This window comes from Plecotus auritus (genome assembly GCF_963455305.1).
Source record: "Plecotus auritus genome assembly, chromosome: 6".
NCBI lineage: Eukaryota > Metazoa > Chordata > Mammalia > Chiroptera > Vespertilionidae > Plecotus > Plecotus auritus.
Genome location: NC_137773.1, coordinates 43,143,558 through 43,167,054, shown reverse-complemented (window position 1 = coordinate 43,167,054; position 23,497 = coordinate 43,143,558). Strand labels below are relative to the sequence as shown.

The 23,497-nt window shown below is 39.4% G+C and overlaps 1 protein-coding gene across 1 annotated transcript in view; it reads right to left on the bottom strand.

The window, feature by feature from the left end:
- FAT4 (FAT atypical cadherin 4) overlaps window positions 1-23,497 on the bottom strand; it is a gene marked incomplete at its 5' end in the record, with an annotated part of 156,664 nt that overhangs the window by 23,988 nt on the left and 109,179 nt on the right. Inside the window, 4 exons of the mRNA XM_080672212.1 lie at window positions 966-1,070; window positions 6,575-10,924; window positions 12,846-13,096; window positions 18,183-18,363. Of these exons, the coding sequence (XP_080528338.1) occupies window positions 966-1,070; window positions 6,575-10,924; window positions 12,846-13,096; window positions 18,183-18,363 (4,887 nt within the window). The remainder of the gene's footprint in view (window positions 1-965; window positions 1,071-6,574; window positions 10,925-12,845; window positions 13,097-18,182; window positions 18,364-23,497) is intronic.

Sequence of the window (23,497 nt, the reverse complement as noted above, 5' to 3'; positions counted from 1 at the left end):
CAGGACATCTGAGATGAATACTATAGTGTGAGTTAAGTCAGCCTTTAAATTGATGGAATTGTCCAGCTGGTTTGGCTCAGTGGTTGAGCGTCGACCCTTTAACCAAGAGGTCACTGGTTTGATTCCTGGTCAGGGCACATGCCTGGGTTGCAGACTTGATCCCCAGTAGGGGGCGTGCAGGAAGCAGCCAATCAATGTTCCTCTCTCATCAATGTTTCTATCTCTCTATCCTTTTCCCTTCCCCTCTCTCTAAAAATCAATAAAAGTTTTTTTTTAAATTGATATAGTGATCACAAACCAAGGTCAAATGAAAGCTTCCTCCAAAGCTTTTCTCATAGTCCTTGGATGTTTCAGTGCCTGGCAACATTTCAGTGACACCTGGAAGGAATCTTTTCATTCATGTCACTGTGGTGAATATATAGGTACGTGTACAAAAAAAATTGTAACAACTTTCTTCCTCAAAAGAACACATTAGCCTGAATTTTGATTAGTTATGTTGATACTATCTACAAAATGCCTATAAATCCTTCTCATACAACTGTTTGAATTAATGTAAAAAACAAAAGCAAAGCAAAACAAAAATCATTTTGAAGGATTATTTTTAAAGCTTTGAAATAGAGAATGATGTCAAATAGTGCCAGAAAGATTTTTTTACATGATAGGTTCTATCTAGGCTGAAAAGAAGACAGCTATAAGTATTGAGGGGAAATATCCTGAGAACACAACATCAAATTCAATTATCTTTAGTTGATTATTTTTCTAGTAATGATCAAAGCAATATATTCAATGGGATTTCCATAATTAACTTTTAAGAATATTAAACATTTGAGATTTTATTTTGCCAAAATCTCCTGTGTAAAACATTTCATATCATCTTAATCACTCAGGGCCACAATAAAACAAAATTGCTAAACTGTGAGTCAAAATAGACTGACATTTTATATGGCCAGCAGAGCTATACTCACCAAATGGACAGTGACAATAGTAGGACTCCACACCACTTTGGCAGGAACCACCATTAAAGCAGGGGTTGCATTCACAGTAATTGACTGAAGATTCACACATTTTCCCTGAAAAGCATCAAGCTCATTTAAAAAATCTTACGCATAAATATATTAACACCACCACTGCATAACCATATATAGAAATCTCTCCTGAGAGATTATATCTTAAAGAAAAGAAATATGAGACCATTCTACTTGACTTGGGAAAATTGAAATATCATCTGAGAGTTCAAAATCTTATTTAATTGTCCTATTGTAAAGATATGCATTATAATATTTAGGAAATAATTACACATACATCTTGAAATAAACACTGTTTTTAGGGAAATCATAAATGGCGAAGAAATTTAGATGTTTCCACTAATTTTTTTTCGATGTTGCTACATTTTATAACTGAAGAGGTGAAACTTTTACAGGATAATTTTCACTGTGGAGATGTCCTTGGCTCAGATTTGTTCAAAGTAATCAATCCCATTTAGCTTCTTTATTGAACTACCATCAAGAAATATCCCTTAACTTAATGCATGCCTACCTGATGTAAAGCAGAATGAGACCTAAGAAAAGACACCGAATACATTTTCAAATACTAATCAATATTTATTCTCAACTATGGATTATGAATACTTTGACTTTTTTCCAAAACCAACAATATCTAACCGGCAGGTTTTTCAGTTTACAAAGACTATTCTCATTTATCATCTTGTTAAGCTGAATCAACTAATTTTGACTGAGTGCCTATTATGAAGCAGACATGCCAGAGGATGGAGGTATTGCAGTCAAGAAAACAGACAAGGGTCTTAACACAGTGTTTCTATTTTAATGGGGGAAATGGTGCACTCAACAGCAAACATTTACATCACAGGTGAAGGAGAAGAGGTCCTTGGAGGCTAATATCCACCAAAGAAATGATAAAACTACAGCCCACACCAGTGTAGGTCTGCTTGCAGATCCAGGCTTCACAAATAAGCCCTGTCCCACTTGCTTTGGTTGTGGTATTGTTTTCCTATGTAGACTTAAATGTGTTTTAATACCACCAACTTACACTCTGATCAATTACATGTTCTTAATAGATGGATTTCATGTGTAATAGAAGAGTTTATAGCTTTCTGGTTCTAAGAAACAATGTGATATTATCGGTTTCTTAATTTCCATTCATTGACAGGAGGGTTTCACTATTTATCTAATTAAATAGAGTTTGTTTCTGCAAAGCATTACTGCACTAATGCTTTTATTAACTGTCTCATGAAAACATGTAAGTTTTATGTGCACAATTAAACTTAATGTTGAGCACTGATAATCCACTTCATCATAATAACTGCTTAAAACAGTCAAAGTTTCTGTTTAATTTACTTCTGTTTTTGTGGCTTGAGTATGTACCACAACCGTTCTGGTTTGAAATGACAAGTGTGAGTCAGACCTCATGACACTGCTCACAGAAATGTTCCTCTACTTCATGGGGTCATAAACACAACATTTTTTCCTTTTATAAATAACATTGGGAACCTCCTTACAAGGCAAAACACTAACAATTTCAGAATACCTTCCTATTCTAAGAGGGAGTAATGAACATAAACAAGTTACCACTATAGAAGCACAGAAATTATGCTTTACGTATTATAATAACGTGTTGCAGGCAGGACAATGTTACCTAAGCCTGTCCAAACATCACACCAGAGACATGCTGTGTCATAGAGAACTCTCTCCTACGGTGTTTTCCAACTGGAGGTGAGACAGATTATTCTAAAGAAGGGGATTCTTTTTCTTAACAAAACATCAGTATTGCCCCCTAGAGAATAAATGAGACCTACTGGCTATACTTTTGATTATTTATTTGCCATAAAGAAAGTCACAACTTCTACCATTTTCCCCCACTATAAGAGCATATGTAACTGTCCCATGTGTTACTGGACTCAGTAAGGTTTCATGTTCTTTTTTTGAAAATCCTTTTAGAGTTGCATTAAAAGTAGCATGTATTGAATACATAGATTAATATACTTTATAGATGTGGTCAGTATCACCTTTATTTTGTGAAAACATGCGTGGATTACAAAATTAGAGACTTCCCTTTGTGAAGACTGGAATTGGGGGACCAAGGGGAACCAAAATAGTGGTTTAAGAATGAAGTTAAAATAAATTTTCAACAGAATCTGATTTTTTGCAGATATAACAATATAAATAGACACTATAAGAGAAAAAAGTTAAACTTTTAAGCTTTTAATTTAAAAATGTTTTATTTTCTTATTTTTCCTTGGTAGATCATTATAAAAATGCAAGAAATGACTTTGGTAGGAGTCAAATAAATGAATGTATAGTTAAGTTTGGGGAAAAATAGTCTTATTTGTAGGGTGTTAGAGTATGTAAATTATTTACCATTCAAAAATTTCGTTTGAGTACTCCACTTAATCAGCAAATTGTTTTACAATTAGTAAATTTGAAAGTGGTTGCCATACTAGAAATGGAGATTTAAAGATACAATTTGAAAACTCTACTTAAATTATTCACAAAAGCCTGTTTTTTTAATGTGAGGGAAAGATGCTATAATTTTACTTAAAATCAAAAGAAATCTCATAAACGCCTATGTCTCGGGTTTGGAAGATTCATGCATGCTTTCTCACCCAACTAAAGTCAGCAATACAATCCGTATTATTTTGCATCTACTTCAGTTCTAGAGTTAATGGCATGGTGATTATCAGGGAATGCAGCAGTTTGAATTACACTAACACGCTTCTGGCAAAAATAACTTGATGTGTTGAAGCACCATGAAACAAAATCTTGGATCATTAACTTAATTACTGCTGCAAGCCAGCTAACAATATTTGTCAGTGCCTCGAGGCTTGGAAGACACTGACAGAGCTTGCACAAAGAAAGGCATCCATGTCTTTGGAACTCAAGGAGCCTTTCCTATTGAAATTCATTAACTGTCATATGTTAACTGTTAGCTGCTTAGAAGAATAAACTGATCTCACTGCTTTGACGTCCATCAATGAACTGTGTTGATATATATTATTTCTCATAGGTAGAAGGAATCATGCTTCTGGGAGTGTAAGCTCTACGCACCTGAGAATGGGAATTATGGACGATGGAAATGAATGCATAACAAGAGGCTAGGTAGGGTATGCGTGGAATTTCCAAGATTACAGTAAGCTTACTGTAGAAATTTAGCAAATGTCTTCATGTTCAGTGGTAGGTGTGGTGAATTGCTGAACTCAAATTGAATATATGGTGGTCACCTATGGTCTTTACAACAGGATGTATATTGGAGTTTCACTTGTGCTGATAGCACATTTGAATGTTAGATTATGTAGAGCTGAGCTACATTTATTCTTCTCACCTGTTCAATTCGGCCAACTGATGAGGGTAGGATGATTCTTGATATCTTATAGCTCATGTATGCTTTAATATCATATACACATATATGAAATATATGTATAAAATAGATCACCACAAGAATTTTTGCATTTCATATTTATACACAGAGAAGGGAGATTATGTACAACTATCAAAGCCTATTTATATCTAAATTAATTTTGTTAAAATATAATTCCATAATTCATATATGCTATTTATTCTGAATATTTATGCTTATAAGCTTTTAATTATTTTAGCAGAAAGTAGCTGTTTTTCTGCACACTATGTAAATGTTTCCTCTTACTGTAAAATGCACTAGGAAGACAGTTAATCTAAATATTCTGTTCAAACAGCAGTGTGTCTTTTATATCAAAACAATGCAAAAATATCATGTTTAATAAGGGCTGCTACTGAGAAAAGCTAAGAGGGAAAAAACTGTTCTGCCTATATATATAATTTTTTTTCCTGGGATTGAGCCCGCAACACGGGCATGTGCTCTGACCAGGAATCGAACCGTGAACTCCTGGTTCATAGGTCAATGCTCAACTACTGAGTTACACTGGCTAGGCTGCCTTTGTATTTTAAAGCACATACAAATACAATCTCAGTGAGGCTGCAGGCGATCATGTATAATGACATATGTAACCTCCACGAGAAGCTTACAAATACATGCTTATTTTCTGCAGAAATAAGAAGCATTTAAGCTACTAGAAACCTATTTTTAACACTTCAATAGGGTAATGTATCACTTAAGGTAAACTGTCTAATTCCCCTCTGGGAGATAAAATCAAAATAAGAATCGAGGTTTTTACCTTCTCTTATTCATATGAACCACTTACTCCTCAGTATATCTGAAAATTTCACTTCATATCACAATGGTTTCCTGGTCTCGTGGTCACTGACAACTTAATATACGACTGCTGTGATTTTAAGAGAGTGACTCTTATCACTCCCATTGTCATGAATGCAAACGTTTGCCAAATTTCATAGTAAAATGACTGTGCACAAGCTGTATCTAACTTTATAGATCTGGAAAAATATCCTATTTATACTGTCAAATAACAGAAGAGTGAGGAATGGACAATCTCCTCCTCCCTGAAATGTCAGGGCTGGCTTACACCACAGCTAAAGTGCCTCCAGATGTGTGAAAGCGAGCGGGAAAGGTGAAAGGGGCTATGAACTAACGCTGTGTACCTGCTGTGCTCTATAACACCACCCCTCCCTATGAGGCAACCTGGAGAGAAGCAGTGTGAAAGGGCTGGTTCCACGACCAGTCACGAGGTCAGCCCCATGTATGCTGAAATCCGCACATGGTGCCCTGGCTCGTGCCCACGGGACTATCCCTGATCCCTGTCACCTATCAAATGCATTCGCACTTTCTCTATGCTCAGGCTATGTGGAAACTCACTCTAAGTCTTAGTGTGAAGGAGTCTGTTACACTAAAATGGGACAAGTACCAATCTTTATTGTTAAATTCCCAGTAGAAGAAGCAACTTTTTTGAGATGGGGTGAGGGGGGAAGTTAGAGGGGTGAGGGTAAAGGAGGGGTGGAGGAGTGTAGGTTTTTTTTTTTTTTTCTTTAGAAATCCTGAACTCATAACATGTATATAGCCCTATTAGTCATGATCCTAAGACTACAACTCTGGTAAGACTCACACTTACCTTGTGCCACTGAGGTTTCTCGTCTTAGTGATTCTGTGGCTCACCGCTATTGCCATCACTATTACACTAACACCTCTACGAATACTACTTATTGTCACTGCTACTTACTGGGTGGATTGGGTGCTAGGTGTTTTACAAACACTATTTTAACTTATTACAACAACCCTAAGAGATGAATAAGCCTGATCATTCCCATTTTACAGATGGGGAAAGTGAAGGTCAGATGAAACTCTGGAATTCACTTAGGTCCCAACTCTATAACAAATTCACTGAGTCACCTTAGAAAACAGACTTAACGTCTCTCTACTTCAGTCTTCTTGTCCATAAAAAATAATTAGCCCTACTGCATAGGTTTCTTATCAGAAGTAAATAAAATAAGTACAGATCAAAGGCTTAGAACAGTACCTGGCCAAAGGGAAATGCTGAAAACATTTTCAATGCTTATACCCATTTAAGTAAAAAAATCACTTAAAAATGAAAAAAGAAAAACATTCCTTACCTTCTATTGTACCTTACCTGACATGGCTAAAGTCTTAGTGAAAAGAGCCAAACATTACTTGCCTGTGTATCCAGTTTTGCAGACACAGTTGAAGCTTCCTGGGAAATTCTGGCAGACGGCACCATTCTTACAAGGACTAGGCAGGCACTCATTGATATCTCGCTCGCAGGCCCTCCCTGTGAAGCCGTCTGGGCAGCTGCATGAAAATCCTCCCACCAAATTGTGGCAGGTCCCGCCATTGTGGCAAGGAGATGGAAGACACTCATCTATGTCTATTTCACACCAGCTCCCAGCATAACCCGGCAGACACTTGCACAGGAACGGCTGCAAAGGCTCGTTGGCCACGATGATGACCGGAAGGCTCTCATGGCTCTTGACCATGGGGCTCACCGCCAGTCTTCGGATGCAGCTCCCCCCGTTCTGGCATGGCCCGTGGGTACACGAGTCATGATCCACAGATTCCACCTTCACCCCACTCTGCCGGAGAAGGATCTCTTTGATGCTTTCGAAGAAGGTGGCCACACCACTGGGATTCACGTACTGATTATGGCCCCGCTTCACAGCTGCGAAGAGAAATGTCCTGTTGTTCTCTTCGTAGGCCCCATAGAGCTGCACGGCGGTCCCCAGGCCTGTGAGCTGAGAACCGGCGATGCGCAGGAAGTGAAGGTAGTGGTTGGTCAAGAAGTCCTTCACTGTTGGGACACTGAGCCGCAGGAGGATGCTGCTGTCTATGGTGGCGTTGGAAAAGCCAGCAAAGAAAACACGGATGTTGCTGGTGACTGTGCTGTGAACCCCATCACTGCTGAGGACGGTCAGATCGAACGTGCCATCGGTGGACCTTGGCTGGGAATGCAGATCACAAGTGCCCCTGGGCACACTGAAGAGGCTCGTCACCCCTGAGGTCAGGGAGCAGTGGAAGGTGTCCAACACATCGGGATCCTGTGGCTTCACAGAACCCAAAAGCCCACCAGGAAACACGTTGCCATAGTAATTAACAAATATCTCCACCGTCCGAGACTGGGAAGGATTGTCATTTTGGTCTATCACGGTGATGTGCACAGTCCCTGTGGAAGACATCTGAGGCACACCAGAATCCCTAGTGACCACTGACAGATAGAAGTCTGCAATCTGCTCTCGGTCGATCTCTCTGGTGGTGCTCAGCACACCAGCGGTGTTCAGACTAAAATAGTTGGTGGCAGGACCCGTGCTCAGCAAGTAATAGGTAAAGGGGCCTTGATTGGGAGGGAGGTCAGGGTCGGTGGACTGAAGGGTCATCACCAGAGTGCCTGGGCGTTTGTTTTCCATAACTTCTCCTTCGCTGATGGTCAGCATTGGCCCATTGTCGTTTATGTCTTCCAGGGTGACTAAGAGAGAGGCACTTCCTGTAGCGGAGGGTGTCCCCGAATCAACAGCCAACACAGTCAGATTATAGATGGGGAGGGTTTCTCGATCCAATTCTGCAGTTACAGTGATCTGTCCTGTCTGCGGGTTGATGGAAAAGGCACCATTTTCATTCCCTGACCCGATAAAGTAAGAGAACCTGCTCCAGCTGGGGACCGAGTCTGAGTCAAAGGCACTGACAAAGGTCACGTGAGTTCCTGTCGGAACCCCTTCGCTGATCTGAACACTATAGATGTTTAGACTGAAAATGGGTGGGTCATTGGCATCGAGCACAGTGATATTCACAGTGACCTCATCTATGTCTGCACCCCTAATGCTGCCAAAATTCTTGGCCAATACCTTCAAAGATACCCTTTCTTCTTTTTCTCTGTCAAGAAGTCCAGAAACATAAATCTGTCCAGTCTTCTTATTGATCTGGAAACCCTTCTTCCTACTGTTTCCAAAAATCAAATAATGTACCTCCCCGTCAACGCCCAAATCCCGGTCACTGGCAAACACTTCTCCAACAATCGTACCTCTAGGAGCTGCTTCTGAGATTTCAAAATAGTAGAGTTTGGAAACAAAACGAGGTACATATTCATTTGTCCCTTTTAATTGTACATTAACTGTGGCAAAACTGCACCTTTCTTCATCGGGGACATTGAAAGCTTTCACAGTAAGGTGGTAGCTCTGCTTGGTTTCAAAATCCAAGAAGCCTTGAGTGGTGAGGACGCCTGTGTTGGGGTCAATGACAAAGAGGTCACTGTCAGATGACTGTACAGTGTATGCAATCACAGCGTTAGTGCCAGAGTCAGCATCTGTTGCATTTAGATGGATAACGGTGGTCCCGCTTGGGGCATTTTCCAAAACAGTGGGGAAATATTCCTCAGGGAGAAACACTGGAGAATTGTCATTCACATCGAGCACATTGACAGTCACACTGCAGTAACCCGTCCTTGTAACCCACCCACCATCAGTAGCACTAATAGTCATTTCATGTTTCTGGCAGAGCTCGTAATCAAGAGCTTTGGCTAGTGTCAATACACCTGTGGAGGAATTGATGGCAAAAATGCCCTCTTCATTTCCGGAAGAAATGCTGTATCTAATCAGGCCATTCATCGCTGCGTCTCTATCTCTTGCAGAAACCGTTCTGACAACGGCCCCAACACTGTGGCTTTCCGGGATGGTGGCACTCATGTGGCTTTGAGAGAATTCTGGAGTATGGTAGTTTTCCTCAGTGACAATGATTTGAACCATTGCTTGGGATGAAAGTGGAGGGTTTCCTTTATCCTTTGCAGTAACAGTGATCAAAAAGTTTTGATTCAAGTCAGAGATGAGGGAAGATGCTACTGAAATCCACCCTGTATTATTGTCCAACTTAAATTTCCCCAAATGATTTTCACTGGAAACGAAATACTCCACTTCGGAATTCAATCCGAAATCTTTATCGTCTACTGCAGTAACTTTGATTAACTTTGTACCAACTTTCACGTTTTTGGTGACTGGAGTAAAATATTTACTTTTAAGAAATTGGGGTGCATTGTCATTACTATCCACTATGTTGATGGTAACGGTTGTCTCACTGAGTAGGGAAGGATTACCTCGATCTGAAGATGTCACTATAAAACTGTGTCTGTTGATGTTCACGTTACTGAAGCCACTGACATTTTGGTATTTTAAGATCTGTTTATTGAAAATCTCTCCTGTGGTGGCATTAATCCTGAAATACTCTGACTGAGATTTTATAAAATAAACCACTTGTCCATTTGACCCCTCGTCAGGATCGGTTGCAGACACCTGAGTCACTTTGGAGCTGATTTCAGCAAGTTCGGGGCAATCTAAATAATAGGACGGTCTGCTAAATCTCGGAGCATTGTCATTGACATCTGTCACAAATATTGTGACATCTGTACTTACAGTCCACCCAGAATCATGTGCAGAAACTCGAATTCTGTAACGGTCTGTATCTTCTCTATTTAAAGGTCTACTAATGACAATATCCCCTGTGCTGGGATTAATGGTAAATGGAAGGCTTGTGTCCATTATAGAATATCTACTGATTGCATTTACACCAGTATCTTCATCAGAAGTCGTGACACGTGTAACCGTGTATCCTAATGGGGAGTTTTCAGAAACATGAGCACTAAAGATCTGAGAAAACCTCGGGGCATTATCATTTTCATCTAAAATGTGAATGATGACTTTGACTGAGCTGCTCTGAGAAGGGGAGCCTTTGTCTGAGGACTTTATGGTGAGCACATACTGAGATACCTTTTCCCTGTCTAGAGGCCGAATGCTTTTGATTTCACCAGTGGCATGATCGATGCTGAAACTGTGTTCTTTGTTGCCATTAACAATATCATAATCTAACTGTCCATTGGGTCCACTGTCCTTGTCCGTTGCTGAGACAGTAAGTATTTTTCGAGGAGAAAGATTTTCCAATATTTCAGATACAAATGGATCTTCCTTAAAAATCGGGGCATTATCGTTGACATCTAATACAGCTATGTCGAGTTTTTCATAAGAGGAGAAAGGAGGGAAACCTCCATCTCTGGCCTCTATCCATACAACATATTTTTGCATCTTTTCAAAATCCAGAGGCCGACTAATGGACACCTGCCCTGTTAACTGATCAATCTGGAATGTGCTGCCAAGATTCCCACTTGCGATATAATAAGACAAAGGTTCTCCTCTCAGGGAGGACCCCGTAACAGTGGTGACCTGAGTGCCGACTGGCTGGTTCTCAGGAAACATGAAAGTTTGTTCTTTGGCTCTGACTTTGGGGAAATCCGCCTTGTTCACGAACCTAACAGTCACTGTTGTAGAATCTGTCTTTGGAAATGAGCCACCGTCTTTCACATGGACAGAGAATGTCACTTCTGAAGCTCCGTTCAATGGCCCGGCTGCCATGATAGCTCCCCGCAGCGGGTCAATGTGAAATTTCTCAGAGTTTCTACCCGACAGAGAATAATGCAGTTCAGAATTGGGTCCAATATCAGCGTCTGTAACTGTAACCGCAAAGACGAAGGCACCTATGAATGAGGGAGGATGCAGTGAGAATCACAGGGTACCCAAACAGAACATCAGGTAGTAGGTTAATGCATATAAAACACTATATTTCTACCTGATGTAATTTTATTTCTCACAATTCCTAGGGGAGGACGGTACCTCCTCTATTGTCCGGGAAGTTGCAAAATCAAATCTACTTAACAATAGCCTTCAGGGACTGACCTGCCATTTCCTAACTAAAGCCCATGTGGTCTACTGGATTTAATATTCTGCACTATGCCTTTGAGAGGAGCACAAGGAAGAGCAATGGCTAATCCTTCTGAATTATAGTTCCTGGGAGATAAATCTGCACATCATACAACTTCCAGCCCACATGATTGTAACGTGCGCTGTGCTAACAGCTGTGCTGCTACCCCATGTAAAAGATAATTGCTCTTTTATGTCTTAAAACATTCTCAATTACCATATATGTAATGATGTCCACAAAAATAATATGCTTAAAAAAATCACTGTTGATTCCTTATGCCTATTGCTTCATAGTAAAATTCTTTTACCTATGAGCTACTATGCCATGGAGACAAAACGTAAGCATAGATATACATATAAATCTATAAGTCGACTCAAACAATTATAAAGTAGTAAGAAATAAGCACTGAGAAAGAATGGACCCAATGTGGATTCCAAAAGTCAGTGCTTGGGATGAGTGCCAACAAAACAGATTGTAGTAGAAATATGCAGGGGAGCTGCCAGAAGGACATGTTTTTGATATTCTCATTCAGAAACTTTCCCAAACCTGCACTCCCAGCCCTACCAAAGAGTTTGTGACAAAACTGAAAAGTCTTTTATAAAAAAAAAAAAAAAGGGCCAGTGATCCTGATTAATTATGTCTAATGAGGAAAAGATGCTGGCGTGTTCCTCACTTTGCGTAGGAGATCCGATGTTGCATCACCGAATACTGGATGTGATTAGAGTCATGTCTGCCAGCATCATTTCAGCTAAAGGCCTTCAGCATGGACCTATGACTTTGATATCAACATTTCCTTTTGATAGAAAGTTGGCAAAATTTAATGGATATTATACCTTCAATTGGTATTAATTAGACATTCTCAAGTGCATAGAAGATCAAAGATCACTGAGAGGAGGAATCCTGGATCCATTTATTTTTTTCTTCTAATTAAAAATATTTTAAAGCAAGGAAGATTAAATGAATTGTGGTCTTTAGTTGTGTTTATTCTCGTTTGAAAACTCATCTCAGAAACTGCAGATGGCAGATGATTTGTGCGGTTCTGAAGAGAGTATGCCATTCTTTGCAAAAAAAGCAAATGCAACCAAACGAAATTTGAAAGAGATGCAGAATAATAAATACATGCTGTCAGCATGAAAGTGGTTCATTAATGGCTCCATAAATGTACTAACAAATAAATCTGCATCCCTCAAAACTGGAGTAAAATGATATTAATGATAAGAATTAATTAGAATTATTCATTCATTAAACATTTAAAAATCTACCTATGAAGCATTGAAGTAAAATATTCATTTTCTACCCATGAATATAGCTGAATTCCTATCAATTCCAGATAATGTTTCAGGCACTGGGATATGGCATGAAAAAAAGAGAGACCTGTCCCTCCTCTCAGGGAATTTACAAATTACATCTCCAGGCAGAACCTTACCTGACTACAAGTCATATTTATTTTAATCACCTAATAATATTCAAGTCATATTAAGAAATAGTACTAAGAAAGATATGGCAATTATAAACTCTCAAACACAATTGGTTGATGAAGAAAGAATTAATTTGTGAGATTCAATGTTCCTTTGGTTTTGTTAGGCAAAACAATTTGAATTTCAGAGGACTTGCAAGCATAGGCTATATCAAAGCTATACATGTAAAAATGAAAGAAATGTGTTTTATAGAACATGTCCAATGCATCATGTTATTACCTGGAAGAGTAGGCGATGGGATGTGTGTGACATATGGGTGATGTTGAAATCTTGGTGGATTGTCATTGACATCAGTCACGGTGACCAGCACACTGGTGGAACTGGAGAGAGGCCCCGGGGACCCAGCATCACTGGAAACTACCACTAATGTATAATTTTCTCTTGTCTCCCTGTCCAGCAGTGCACTGGTGATGATCTGTCCTGTGGATGGGTTGATGGTGAACTGAGAGTTTCCACCGATGATCCTATAACTAAAGCAGAGAGCAGAGATGGCAGGTTCCTTCTAGGTACAATATTGTAGCACCTGTTTACTGTAATTTAAAAACTGAGGAAGAAATGTAACCAAATACATTACAAGTCAGATCACACAACAATGAAAAAAATACAGCTGGAAGACAAATCTTTCAAATTTTATGTGAATATCACACTGACACTCTTTATTGTGAGATGTCCAATGACGTCAAGCAGGTCCTCGCAAGCTTTGTGGGCTTCTTAAATCACGCAAGACCCCAAAATGTACCCAGAAGACCATCGTGTTTTAAATATATGAGCCAGAAAGCATAAATCAGGGCATTGCTCTAATAGCGTGGTTAATGGCCAGCATCACAGATGAACATCTGTTAAATGAATCTAAAAAATTATTTTTCTGCTGTGTGCCATAATGTCCCAGAGAAGAGCAGTTGAGGGCTGCTCTTTCAAGATGAAAACACTGTATTTGATACACATTGACTATCCAGAACAACTAAAGAACTGATTATTTACACAGAGACATTCCTAGTTACTAATTCTCTCATTTTTCTTTCCTCCCATGGCCATGCTGCTCTGCTTTCTTGTTGTCGGGAGAAGTAGGACATCTCCATGGATATTTTGATGCTAACCAGATTGGTTAACAGACAGGATTTTCCACTGAGAATAGCTTCTCTCTTCTTTCTGGAGAGGAAAGCTATCTGCATATATTCCTGAGAGATCCGCTAGGGAAGAAGTTCCGAAGCTTGAAGGTTCAGAAATTGGCTGGGGTCCATCATTTCTAAGGTTGGAAGTAGCAAAGAAATAGATGTCTTTAAAAGCTTTCTCCTTTAGACCAACAAAGAAATGCCCTTGCTGGAATTAGGCACGTGTTTCTGTAGTTTGGTTTGCGTTCATAAAAACATAGCAACAGCATGTGTCTCACAGAAACAGCAGGAAAAACCCACACTGCAGCCGGCAGAGTGCATGTTCCTCCCGTTAAGCTCACAGTTTAAAAGACACATTTCAGCACTTTCATCCTTTTTTAGAGAAATGATAAACTGTTGGAGAACTGGTATTTAAAAAAATAAAGGCAAAAATGGATTCCTTTCATTTGGTAGTTTTCAGTATTAAATGTCATTTCATATGATAAGCATGTGTCAATATAATTGATACATGACAATAATTCAAAGTCTAGGCTTACATAAACATGGTATATATACATATATAATTATAATGATATATTATATATACAGTAAGTCCTCATGTAACACCATTGATAGGTTTGGAAACTGACTTTAGACAAAACAATGAAGAACAAAACCAATTTTACCGCAGACTAATTGATACAAACAAGTGTTAGGTTCCCAGGATATCTTATCAATGTTCTAATAAAACAACCTGAGTGCAATGATGCTACTCAAGGACCTGCTGTAATCTATTACAATCCATCTATATATTTAGTTAAGTGGTAGATGGACTAACAGAGACATGGATAAGTAGGCAAAAATTCTGTCCTCAAGCTAACATCCTAAATGAAAGGAAGGTGTATAGGAAAGTAAATGCAAACCACGGCAGTATGTCTAAGTGCTAAGAAACCGCGCAGAAGCACTGTTCCAAATGTTCAAAAGACAGAGACCACCTTTGACTGGAATGATTAAAATAAAGCCTTCTTTGGAGGATAGTAAATTCAAGCTCCGTTTTAAGGGGGTTGCCCATCTTACAATAATGTTGAAGAGGGAGAAGGAAGGTGTTCTAGGCCAGGAGATTGTCCCTGTAAAGAGCCAGTTAGTAAATATTCTCAGCTTTGCAGGCTGTAAGATCTTGGTTGTGATACTCAATTTAGTACAAAAGTTGCCTCAGACAATAAGTGCGTGAATGGGTGAGGCTATGCTCCAATAACACTTTATTTACAAAAGCAGACCCTGAGCTGAATTTGGCCTGCCAGCCGCAGTTTGCAGAACCCTGGCCTAGGATATAGAAAGACCTGGACAAAGCCCTAAGGCCAGGGAAGCACACATCCTTTTCCCAGGAGCAGAAGGCCATCCAGTGAGGCTGAAGGATTGGCTATATGTGGGGATCCGTGCAGAAGACGCCTGGGGGGATGCTGGGGCTGTTTATGCAGAGAGCGCAATGTGGAGACAGCAAACTGGAGGTTGAGGATTCCGAGGAAGGAAGTAGATCCTTGTTAAAGCTGAGCCACTAGATGCCCAGCTAGTTCATATGGCTGCCATTGCCCTGCCATTCCCCGATTCAGTCTTTGCTTCATCCAAATAACCTCCTACATTGATAGAGGAATTTTCGTAAAGGGAAACCAGTCATGTGATTGCCCAGCTAAAAACACTTAGGTGGTTTCTCCCATTAGATGCAGAAAGAAATGGGAACTGTTCCCTCAGTAAACAAGGCCATTCCTAACCCCTCCACCCTATGAAGAGCTTCTCTGACGGCATGCTTTTGCACAGCTCTTTGCCTTTGTACCTGTTACTGTCTTTGTCTAGGATGCATTACACAAACCACTTCTCTGTCTTTCCCCAAAATCATCGGTTACTTGAAGCTTCTACTGATTTCCTCAGGCCGCACTGACTATGCCGTTCTTTCCACCCTTCTGTGCTTAAACTATACTTGTTATAAAGTACTATCATTACAAGATAAAAAAAATTACCTCATATATCAAACTATCCTCCTATGGGATCATCTGGAGTGTTTAATTCCTCAGAACTTAACATAGTAAGAGCTCCAAAATTATACAGTATAGTGTAGTATATTGATTGGAGGGATTAGAAACCAGAGCCAGGAAAGTAAGTTAATTTTTATTGTAATAGTCCAGGCATGATGTAATTATGGACTGAACTAGAATCTTGGCAGGAGGAATGCATAGAAAAGAATGGGTGTCAGAGGTATTAGAAAAGGAGAAATATGAGTACTTGCCCACTGACTAAGTAGAGGGGAAATGATGACCCTTAGCCATCAAACATGGATGAAGAAGGTGAGGCAACATCATTAAGAGGAAGGAGAATGCCAAGATGAGAAACAGGATTGGTTAGGAATTTCTGATGTGTTGCACTTATGATGCCAACAGATGCCAGGTAGAGGTGTCTTCTAGAGAGTTATTAATGTGGGTGGGGATGTCTGGGATGGAGTCAGAGATAACAAATTTATAAGTTGTCTACATTTCTGCATAGCGTTCTGTCTGATTGCAGTGATGGAAATGGATGATTTTCTTTCTCTCTCTGAGAGAGAGAGAGAGAGAGAGAGAGAGAGAGAGAGAGAGAAAGGAAAAAAAGAACTGAAAAAAAAATGCTGTGAGGAATGTCCAAATTACTTTGTAGAGAGAGAAAGAGGAGATCTAGACAGCAAATCCCATGGGCATAGATAATAATGAGGTGAAGGCCTGGGGAGGGGGTGGGAGCAGGGTGGAGGGAGTCAATGGGGGGGAAGAGGGGATATATGTAATACTTTTAACAATAAAGATAAATTAAAAATACATAAATAGAAGGCAAATTAGAAGATATGGTCAGAAACACAGAGTGAGAAATAAGAAACATTTACACAGACACTGAGGAGGAAAACAATGCCAAAAAAAGAAAGCAGACCTGTAGTGCAAATATTTCAATAGGTAAAGGAGACTAAAGACTCAGAGAAAGTCACTGCTTTTGGTAAATTTCAGTAGAATCTTCAGATAGTGTCTTTTTTTGGTAAAGCAATGGAGAAAAATCAGATGGAGAAGTTGTCAAGAAAATATGGCTGGAGAAAATGTGAGGTTGTGACCCACCCTCTCAAAAACATCGGGGAACAGACATTCAAACCTCAGAGGGAAGGCAGGGGAGGGTGGAAAAGGGGGCGGGGGCGGTAAGAATCAACCGAAGGACTTGTATGCACGCACATAAACACAACCAATGAACACAGACAGTAGGGGGGTGAGGGCATGTGCAGGGGGGCGGGACCGGGTGGGGAGAGGTCAATGGGGGGAAAAGGAGACATAGTAATACTTTAAACAAAGAATTTAAATTAAAAAAAACATTGGTGAAAAAATTGAGTAAAAGCAGAAGTTCTAAAAAATATTAGAATCATTCTTCAATGCATTCATTTCGGTGCCCGTCACTAATACGTTGCAGACATTGTGCAAAGAAGACAACATTAAGAATAAAATAGCCCTGCCTGGTGTGGCTCAGTTGAGTATCATCCCATGTACTAGAAGGTCCCATGCACCAGAAGGTTGCCAGCTGGTTCCAGGTTCCATTCCTTGTCAGGGCACATACCCAGGTATGGGCTAGATCCCCATTTTGTTGGAATCCCCATGTTAATTAGCACCTAAATGGTCTCACTGGTTTCTCTCTAAATCCTCTTTCTGCAATCCTGCCTCCTCCAGTCCAATCCAAATACAAATCAGTGTATGTTGCTCCCCGATTAGAATCCATCATTAGTTCCTCACTTAAAAATACAATTTAAAATCCCAATTCTTTACCATGACCTAAAAGTCCTTATGTGGTCTACATGATGTGGCCCCTGCCTCCCTCTCTGACCCTTTCTTCACTCTGGTCCAGACTCACAAACCTCCCTAAACACACCAGGCTGACTTCTAGCCAACAGCCCCGGACATCCAGGCCTTCCACAATACTCACACCTAAAAGTCCCTTGTCACTCTCCAGTGCATCATCCTGTTTTATTTTCAAGGCTGTCCTCCCTATATGAAGTAATCTTACCTATTTTAAATTTACTTGTATATCTGTCTAAAACAATGCAGGCTCAAAGAAAATGAAAACTTTGTCTTGTTCATCACTGTTATTCTTACTAGCGACTCAATTAATGTTTACTTAATAAAAAATACATTGAGGCCTCCTACCTACCTCAGTCATCTATGCCAGGGGGAAGAGACTTATTACTGCCAGTTTCCCAAAGTGAGTTTTTAAATAGGAAATTAGTAACAAACAAAATAAATCATTAACTGAATCATCGCTAGGCCTAGATGGCTATTCAACAACAGGTAACTACAATCAGGTATGTGTTAATATGATGACATTTCTGGCAAAATTGAGCATCATATTCATTTAATGCAAAGATTAATGTTTACTGAGAAAAATAATCAAAATTTACAGAGGAAAAGGCGCTGACCTAATGACGGCGTTGGTTGATGTGTCCGCATCTGAGGCATTGACCAATAGGACGTCTGTTCCCGTCGGTGCATCTTCGGGAATCGTAGTGAAGTACAATTTACTGGCAAAAGTGGGGACATTGTCATTGATATCATCTACTATGACATTGATTGTTCCAGTTCCAGTCAGGGCAGGGGACCCTAGAGGGGGAAAAAAATCAAGTCTCAGATGTTTATAAATAACAGTAATAATAGTGACTTTAATACTTAGCTGTAGACAACACTATGAGAGAGAATTTAGAAACAGCTCCACGTTAAATTTCTGAACAGAGACAGGTATTCATTTTAAATTTTGTGACAAAAACTATGTTACTTTATGATCTAGTATTTCAGTTCTTGCCTAGTGATACTGCAGAAACAGAGTTTCAACTTCTTCTATTTTGAAGGTGCTGATTCGACAGTATAGAACACAACAATATCATTAAAACACCACAAAAGAGGCATGGCGGGCTTCTCTGAAATCACATTAAAATAACCCAAACCAGATTTGGAGAATACCCGGGGGCACGGAATCGCTGGCCCACTTAGTGTAAATAAAGGCAGCGTTAAGAACTGTATTCCTAGCAGTGACTATCAATGTTAATGTCAAAATTTTCAGCTGGGTGCCCGAGGTCTTTCAATCCCCATCACTGTACTAACTGATATTTGTTTATGGGGAGGGGGGAAAGGCTTCCGGTTATATTTCAAAACTGTAATCTCCCACTTTCTGGAAATAACATTATGTCAGTGAGCTGACTTGGAATCATTTTTATGCATTTACTTAATATTTAACATAAATGTGAAGCAATTCATGTTATTTCCTGTCCCAGCTCTGATATCAACACATAGTGAAAACCCGACATTGACCAGAACCTTGGATATGCTGTCTGTATTACACAAAGTTGGCAGACTCTCATGGTGAAGGTCAGATGTCCTATTTGGTGAGATTCTGTTATTTGTCCCCCAACTCAAAGGCAAAGCATCTGCCTTTAGTTGTGTTTTTAAGATAATTTTCAAACTTTCATTTGTGCTGGGCTCTGGACAAGCAGAAGCCAGAGCACGGCACCAGGCATGAGCTGCAGAAACTGCAGGCACCCCAGTTATTTGCAGTTGGAAGTTTGAGGATCAACTGAAGATAATAATCTTGTCACAGATTTTGAATGTCTAACAAGGGACATGTTAAAGGTAAAGTAAATATCTTCAGGGGTATTATTGATGGCCAGTGTTTGGCCTAAATCTCTTAAATGTGTGTTTAATTATATACAACATGGAAATGGAAACTAATGATCTGAATAATGTCAGTGATTCTCTCGCTGATTGAATTGGAAAATAAAGTTAACCGAAGGACACCTGTGCATTTGTGTGGGCAAAAGGAAATGTCGTGGGAAGGATAGTTACACACGGTGAACTGAGAGAGGGGATAACTAAATCAAGGCAAGGGATGGGAGGAGATACAGAGCTCTTTTATTTCTTTTACTGACTCTGTGTTCTACTCACAGAATCTCAGTCTCTTCATCTGTAAAATTGGAATAATGAGAATAGAACCTACCCCAGAGAAGTACTGAGGGAATGTAACAAGCTTAGGATAATGCCGGCACAGAGTTAAAATGTATGATATGCTACTCATTGTTCTTGTAGTTGTTGTAAAAACAAGAAAAATGAAAAATTGCCATATCAAAGGTCCATTTTTAATCTAACAAATGTCTGTGTCATAGTTCTCAGGATGTTTGCTGCCCACAAAACTTTTGACTTTATGCTCTAATACTATTATTCAAGAAAACGTTTTGAATAATCCCTTGCTCCTAATGATTGCCTAATAGTGTAAACACATGAACACTTAGCTTTGTGGATTTTATAAAGTGCACAATTTTTAAATTTACACAGAGAGTTTAAAGAAGACTTTAATATTTCTGATATGCACATTGCTCTCTAATTGACAATGCTTCAACTTGTTAGGAAATAACCCAGTAACTGTCAAGCAGAGGTTTTCTCTTGGTATACTGAAGTGTCTGATGACACATATATGGAAAACCACATAAAATGGTGACTAACTCCTTTGGTTAGGAACATGTGATTTCTTTCTTTGTCTATAAACTATATAAATATTGTTGGTGATGTGTTTTCTGAATTAGTAAGCAGAAAGAAAATGGTTTACCCAGGAAAATATTCAGCAAGTTCAATCTCACTCTCTTCCTACCAGAGGATGTCTCATTTTTCCGGAAGGTTTTAAAAGCACACCAGTGACAGCAGATGATTCTGGCTGGAGAAGCTGCCCGACAGGTGATCCCCTATCCACATGGGGCCTCCTCTCAAGCACCCAACAATCCCCAGAGTACCCTTTCTCCCCTATTAGCTGCCACAACCCACTCCATAAGCTCATGGGTTCTTCACTTCCTGTTCTCCTCCCACTTCAAGAATGGATAACTCTAGAGGCACAATCTTGCCCATGGCCTCACTTCCTTGTCACCTGAGGAGATGTGGATGACGGTCTTATTTTCTCTTTTTTCACTTTTGTAAGGAAAAACTTACAAAGACATTGTTCTAAATTTCTGTCTTTTACTAAGATTTACCTAATCGCTCATTTGAATTCTGCCTGCAAAATTTTTCACTTTTATTACTGGGGACAGAGCCAACCCCCCGCACCCCACGCCAACCCCAGCCTCCTACTTGTCTACTGACAGCATGAGCTCTGAAGTCACTGCCTCTCAGCTTGAGTCAGGAAGACGAGGTCAAGGGAGAAAATGGGAAGGCCCCTGCTTTCTAGAGAGTAAGTCTCATTTCTGCAGCACTATTCCCAGACGAAGGACTTCCTCTTCTCTGAGAGTTGAGTGATGAAAACTTCCGTTGTTGTTTTTGTTTGTTTGCCTCTTTTTGAACCTTTCCTCTTAACTGTGTGAAGAAATGGTCTAAGGCAGTGGTCGGCAAACTCATTAGTCAACAGAGCCAAATACCAACAGTACAACGATTGAAATTTCTTTTGAGAGCCAAATTTTTTAAACTTAAATTTCTTCTAACGCCACTTGTTCAAAATAGACTCGCCCAGGCCATGGTATTTTGTGGAAGAGCCACACACATGTGGCTCGCGAGCCGCAGTTTGCCAACCACGGGTCTAAGGCGCTTATGTTCCTGGTTCCCAACATATTTTTGGTTATATTCCATGTGAAATGCTGCATAATATTTACTATTACTCTATGTGCACTCCAGTACTTTCTGCTGGCTCAAGACTGATATATCCAAGTGACTATTTGTTGTCTCCTCTTGCAAGTTACCAAAAGGCCCAGCATTTATATGCCAAAAACTGAAATCACAATATTCGTAATCAAACTTAGCCCATATATCTACAATAATAAAAGCATAATATGCTAATTAGACCAGATGTCCTTCTGGACAACCTTCTGGAAGAAGCCGGGGCTGTAGCTGCAGGATCGAGGCAGCCGCCATGGCTGCGAGGGAGGGATCCAGGCAGCTACCACAGCTGCAAAGGCCTATTCTTGCACGAATTTCGTGCATTGGGCCTCTAGTTTATATATAAATTGAAATACATCGGTACATATACATGTATACATACATACTTATATATACCTTTAGCTGTCTACATACATGTTTATATATATATATATATATATATTATTTAACACTTATATGATACCATGTGTATTTTTATATTGGTGTTACTCATTTAATATGCATAGCCTATGAAATAGGTATTATTATTTAATTTTTAAAATGGAGAACTTGAGACAAATAATTTAATAAATTTATTTGCATTCAGACAGAGTAGACAGTGAGAGAACCAATTCTGAACTGAAAAAAAAATATCTTCTCCATTCTTTAGACCCCAATAACACTATGCCACTCATTGCAGGTGTTTTACTCATTACTATTATTATTATTATTATTATTATTATTATTCCAATGTAATTCTGCTATATCCTTTATTAGGTTATAAGTTAATTGAGAGCAGAGATAATTCTGTTTAATTCATCTCTCTCTAAACCCATAATGCATTCCATTAGGCCCTGTCCTTTATCTATATTAACTTTTCCTTTGATTCTATATAAGGGAATCTGGTCTCATAACTACATGGCTCAAAGAGCTGAACACTTCTGGAAATACACATCTGGGAATATAGCCCTTAGCCTAATACTAAAGTCAAAGAACGAAACTGCAGACAAAGGTCAACATTTTGGAGATAGTTGACTACTTATAAACAGAGGGTCCCAATTAATCCTGAATCCCATGAGAAGAATCTGAATACTAAGGGCCAATGTTGAGCTTGGATAGAGCTGATAATGATGAATTATATAGGTAGTGGCATAACAGGGTGAGATTGTTCAGTTTCATCTGGGACTATTTATGGGAACCAGATGCAGTCAGAATAAAGGAGGCAGGATGCAAACACAGACTCCTGGTAGAGAATAGTGAGCAATAAAAAGGGTAGGAGATACAAACAGATCAAGGCCTCAGAACCATAGACATGTAAAGGCTAGGACATGCAGTGGACATTCGAAAGACAATTAAAGTCAGAAGATAAAATACATTTAAAATTTCAATTTATAAAATTATATGTATCGTATGTATACATATACTTATGTGTGTAATATATACATATACTACATATAAGTATAAAATAAACATGGGTAAATAGGAACCTTCTGAAATTTTTAGAACAAATAGAAAAGAATACATATGATTCTAAAGAGCATTTTTTAAGTGTTCAAAAACAAATCAAGCCTGCAATCTGGGCATGTACCCTGACTGGGAATTGAACCATGACTTCCTGGTTCATGGGTCTATGCTCAACTACTGAGCCACACCAGCTGGGTTCCAATTTTGTTCTTTACATCAAACATTTGCCAAATAGGTCCCCTCACTGGTTGTGTTTGCTGTAATAAAATATTAGCTTCTTGCCCTGGCAGGCATGGCTCATTGGTTGGGTGTCGTCCTGTGCACCTAAAGGTTGCTGGTTTGATTCCTGGTCAGGGCACAAGCTCAGGTTGCAGGCTAGATCCCCTGTTGGGGCATGCAGGAGGCAGCCGATTGATGCTTTCTTCTCAGATCAATCTCTCTCTCTCTCTCTCTCTCTCTCTCTCTCTCTCTCTCTCTCTCTCTTTCTCTCTCTCTCCCCCCATTCCTCTCTCTCAAAAAAACAATAAAAATATATTTTTAAAAGTATTAGTTTCTTTTTTCCCCATGAAGTAAACATGTTTTTCTCACAGTAAGTACTTAAATTTAGCCACTTTAAAATAACATTAAAGATTATGTGATTATATTTAAATTTGAAAACAGAAAATGT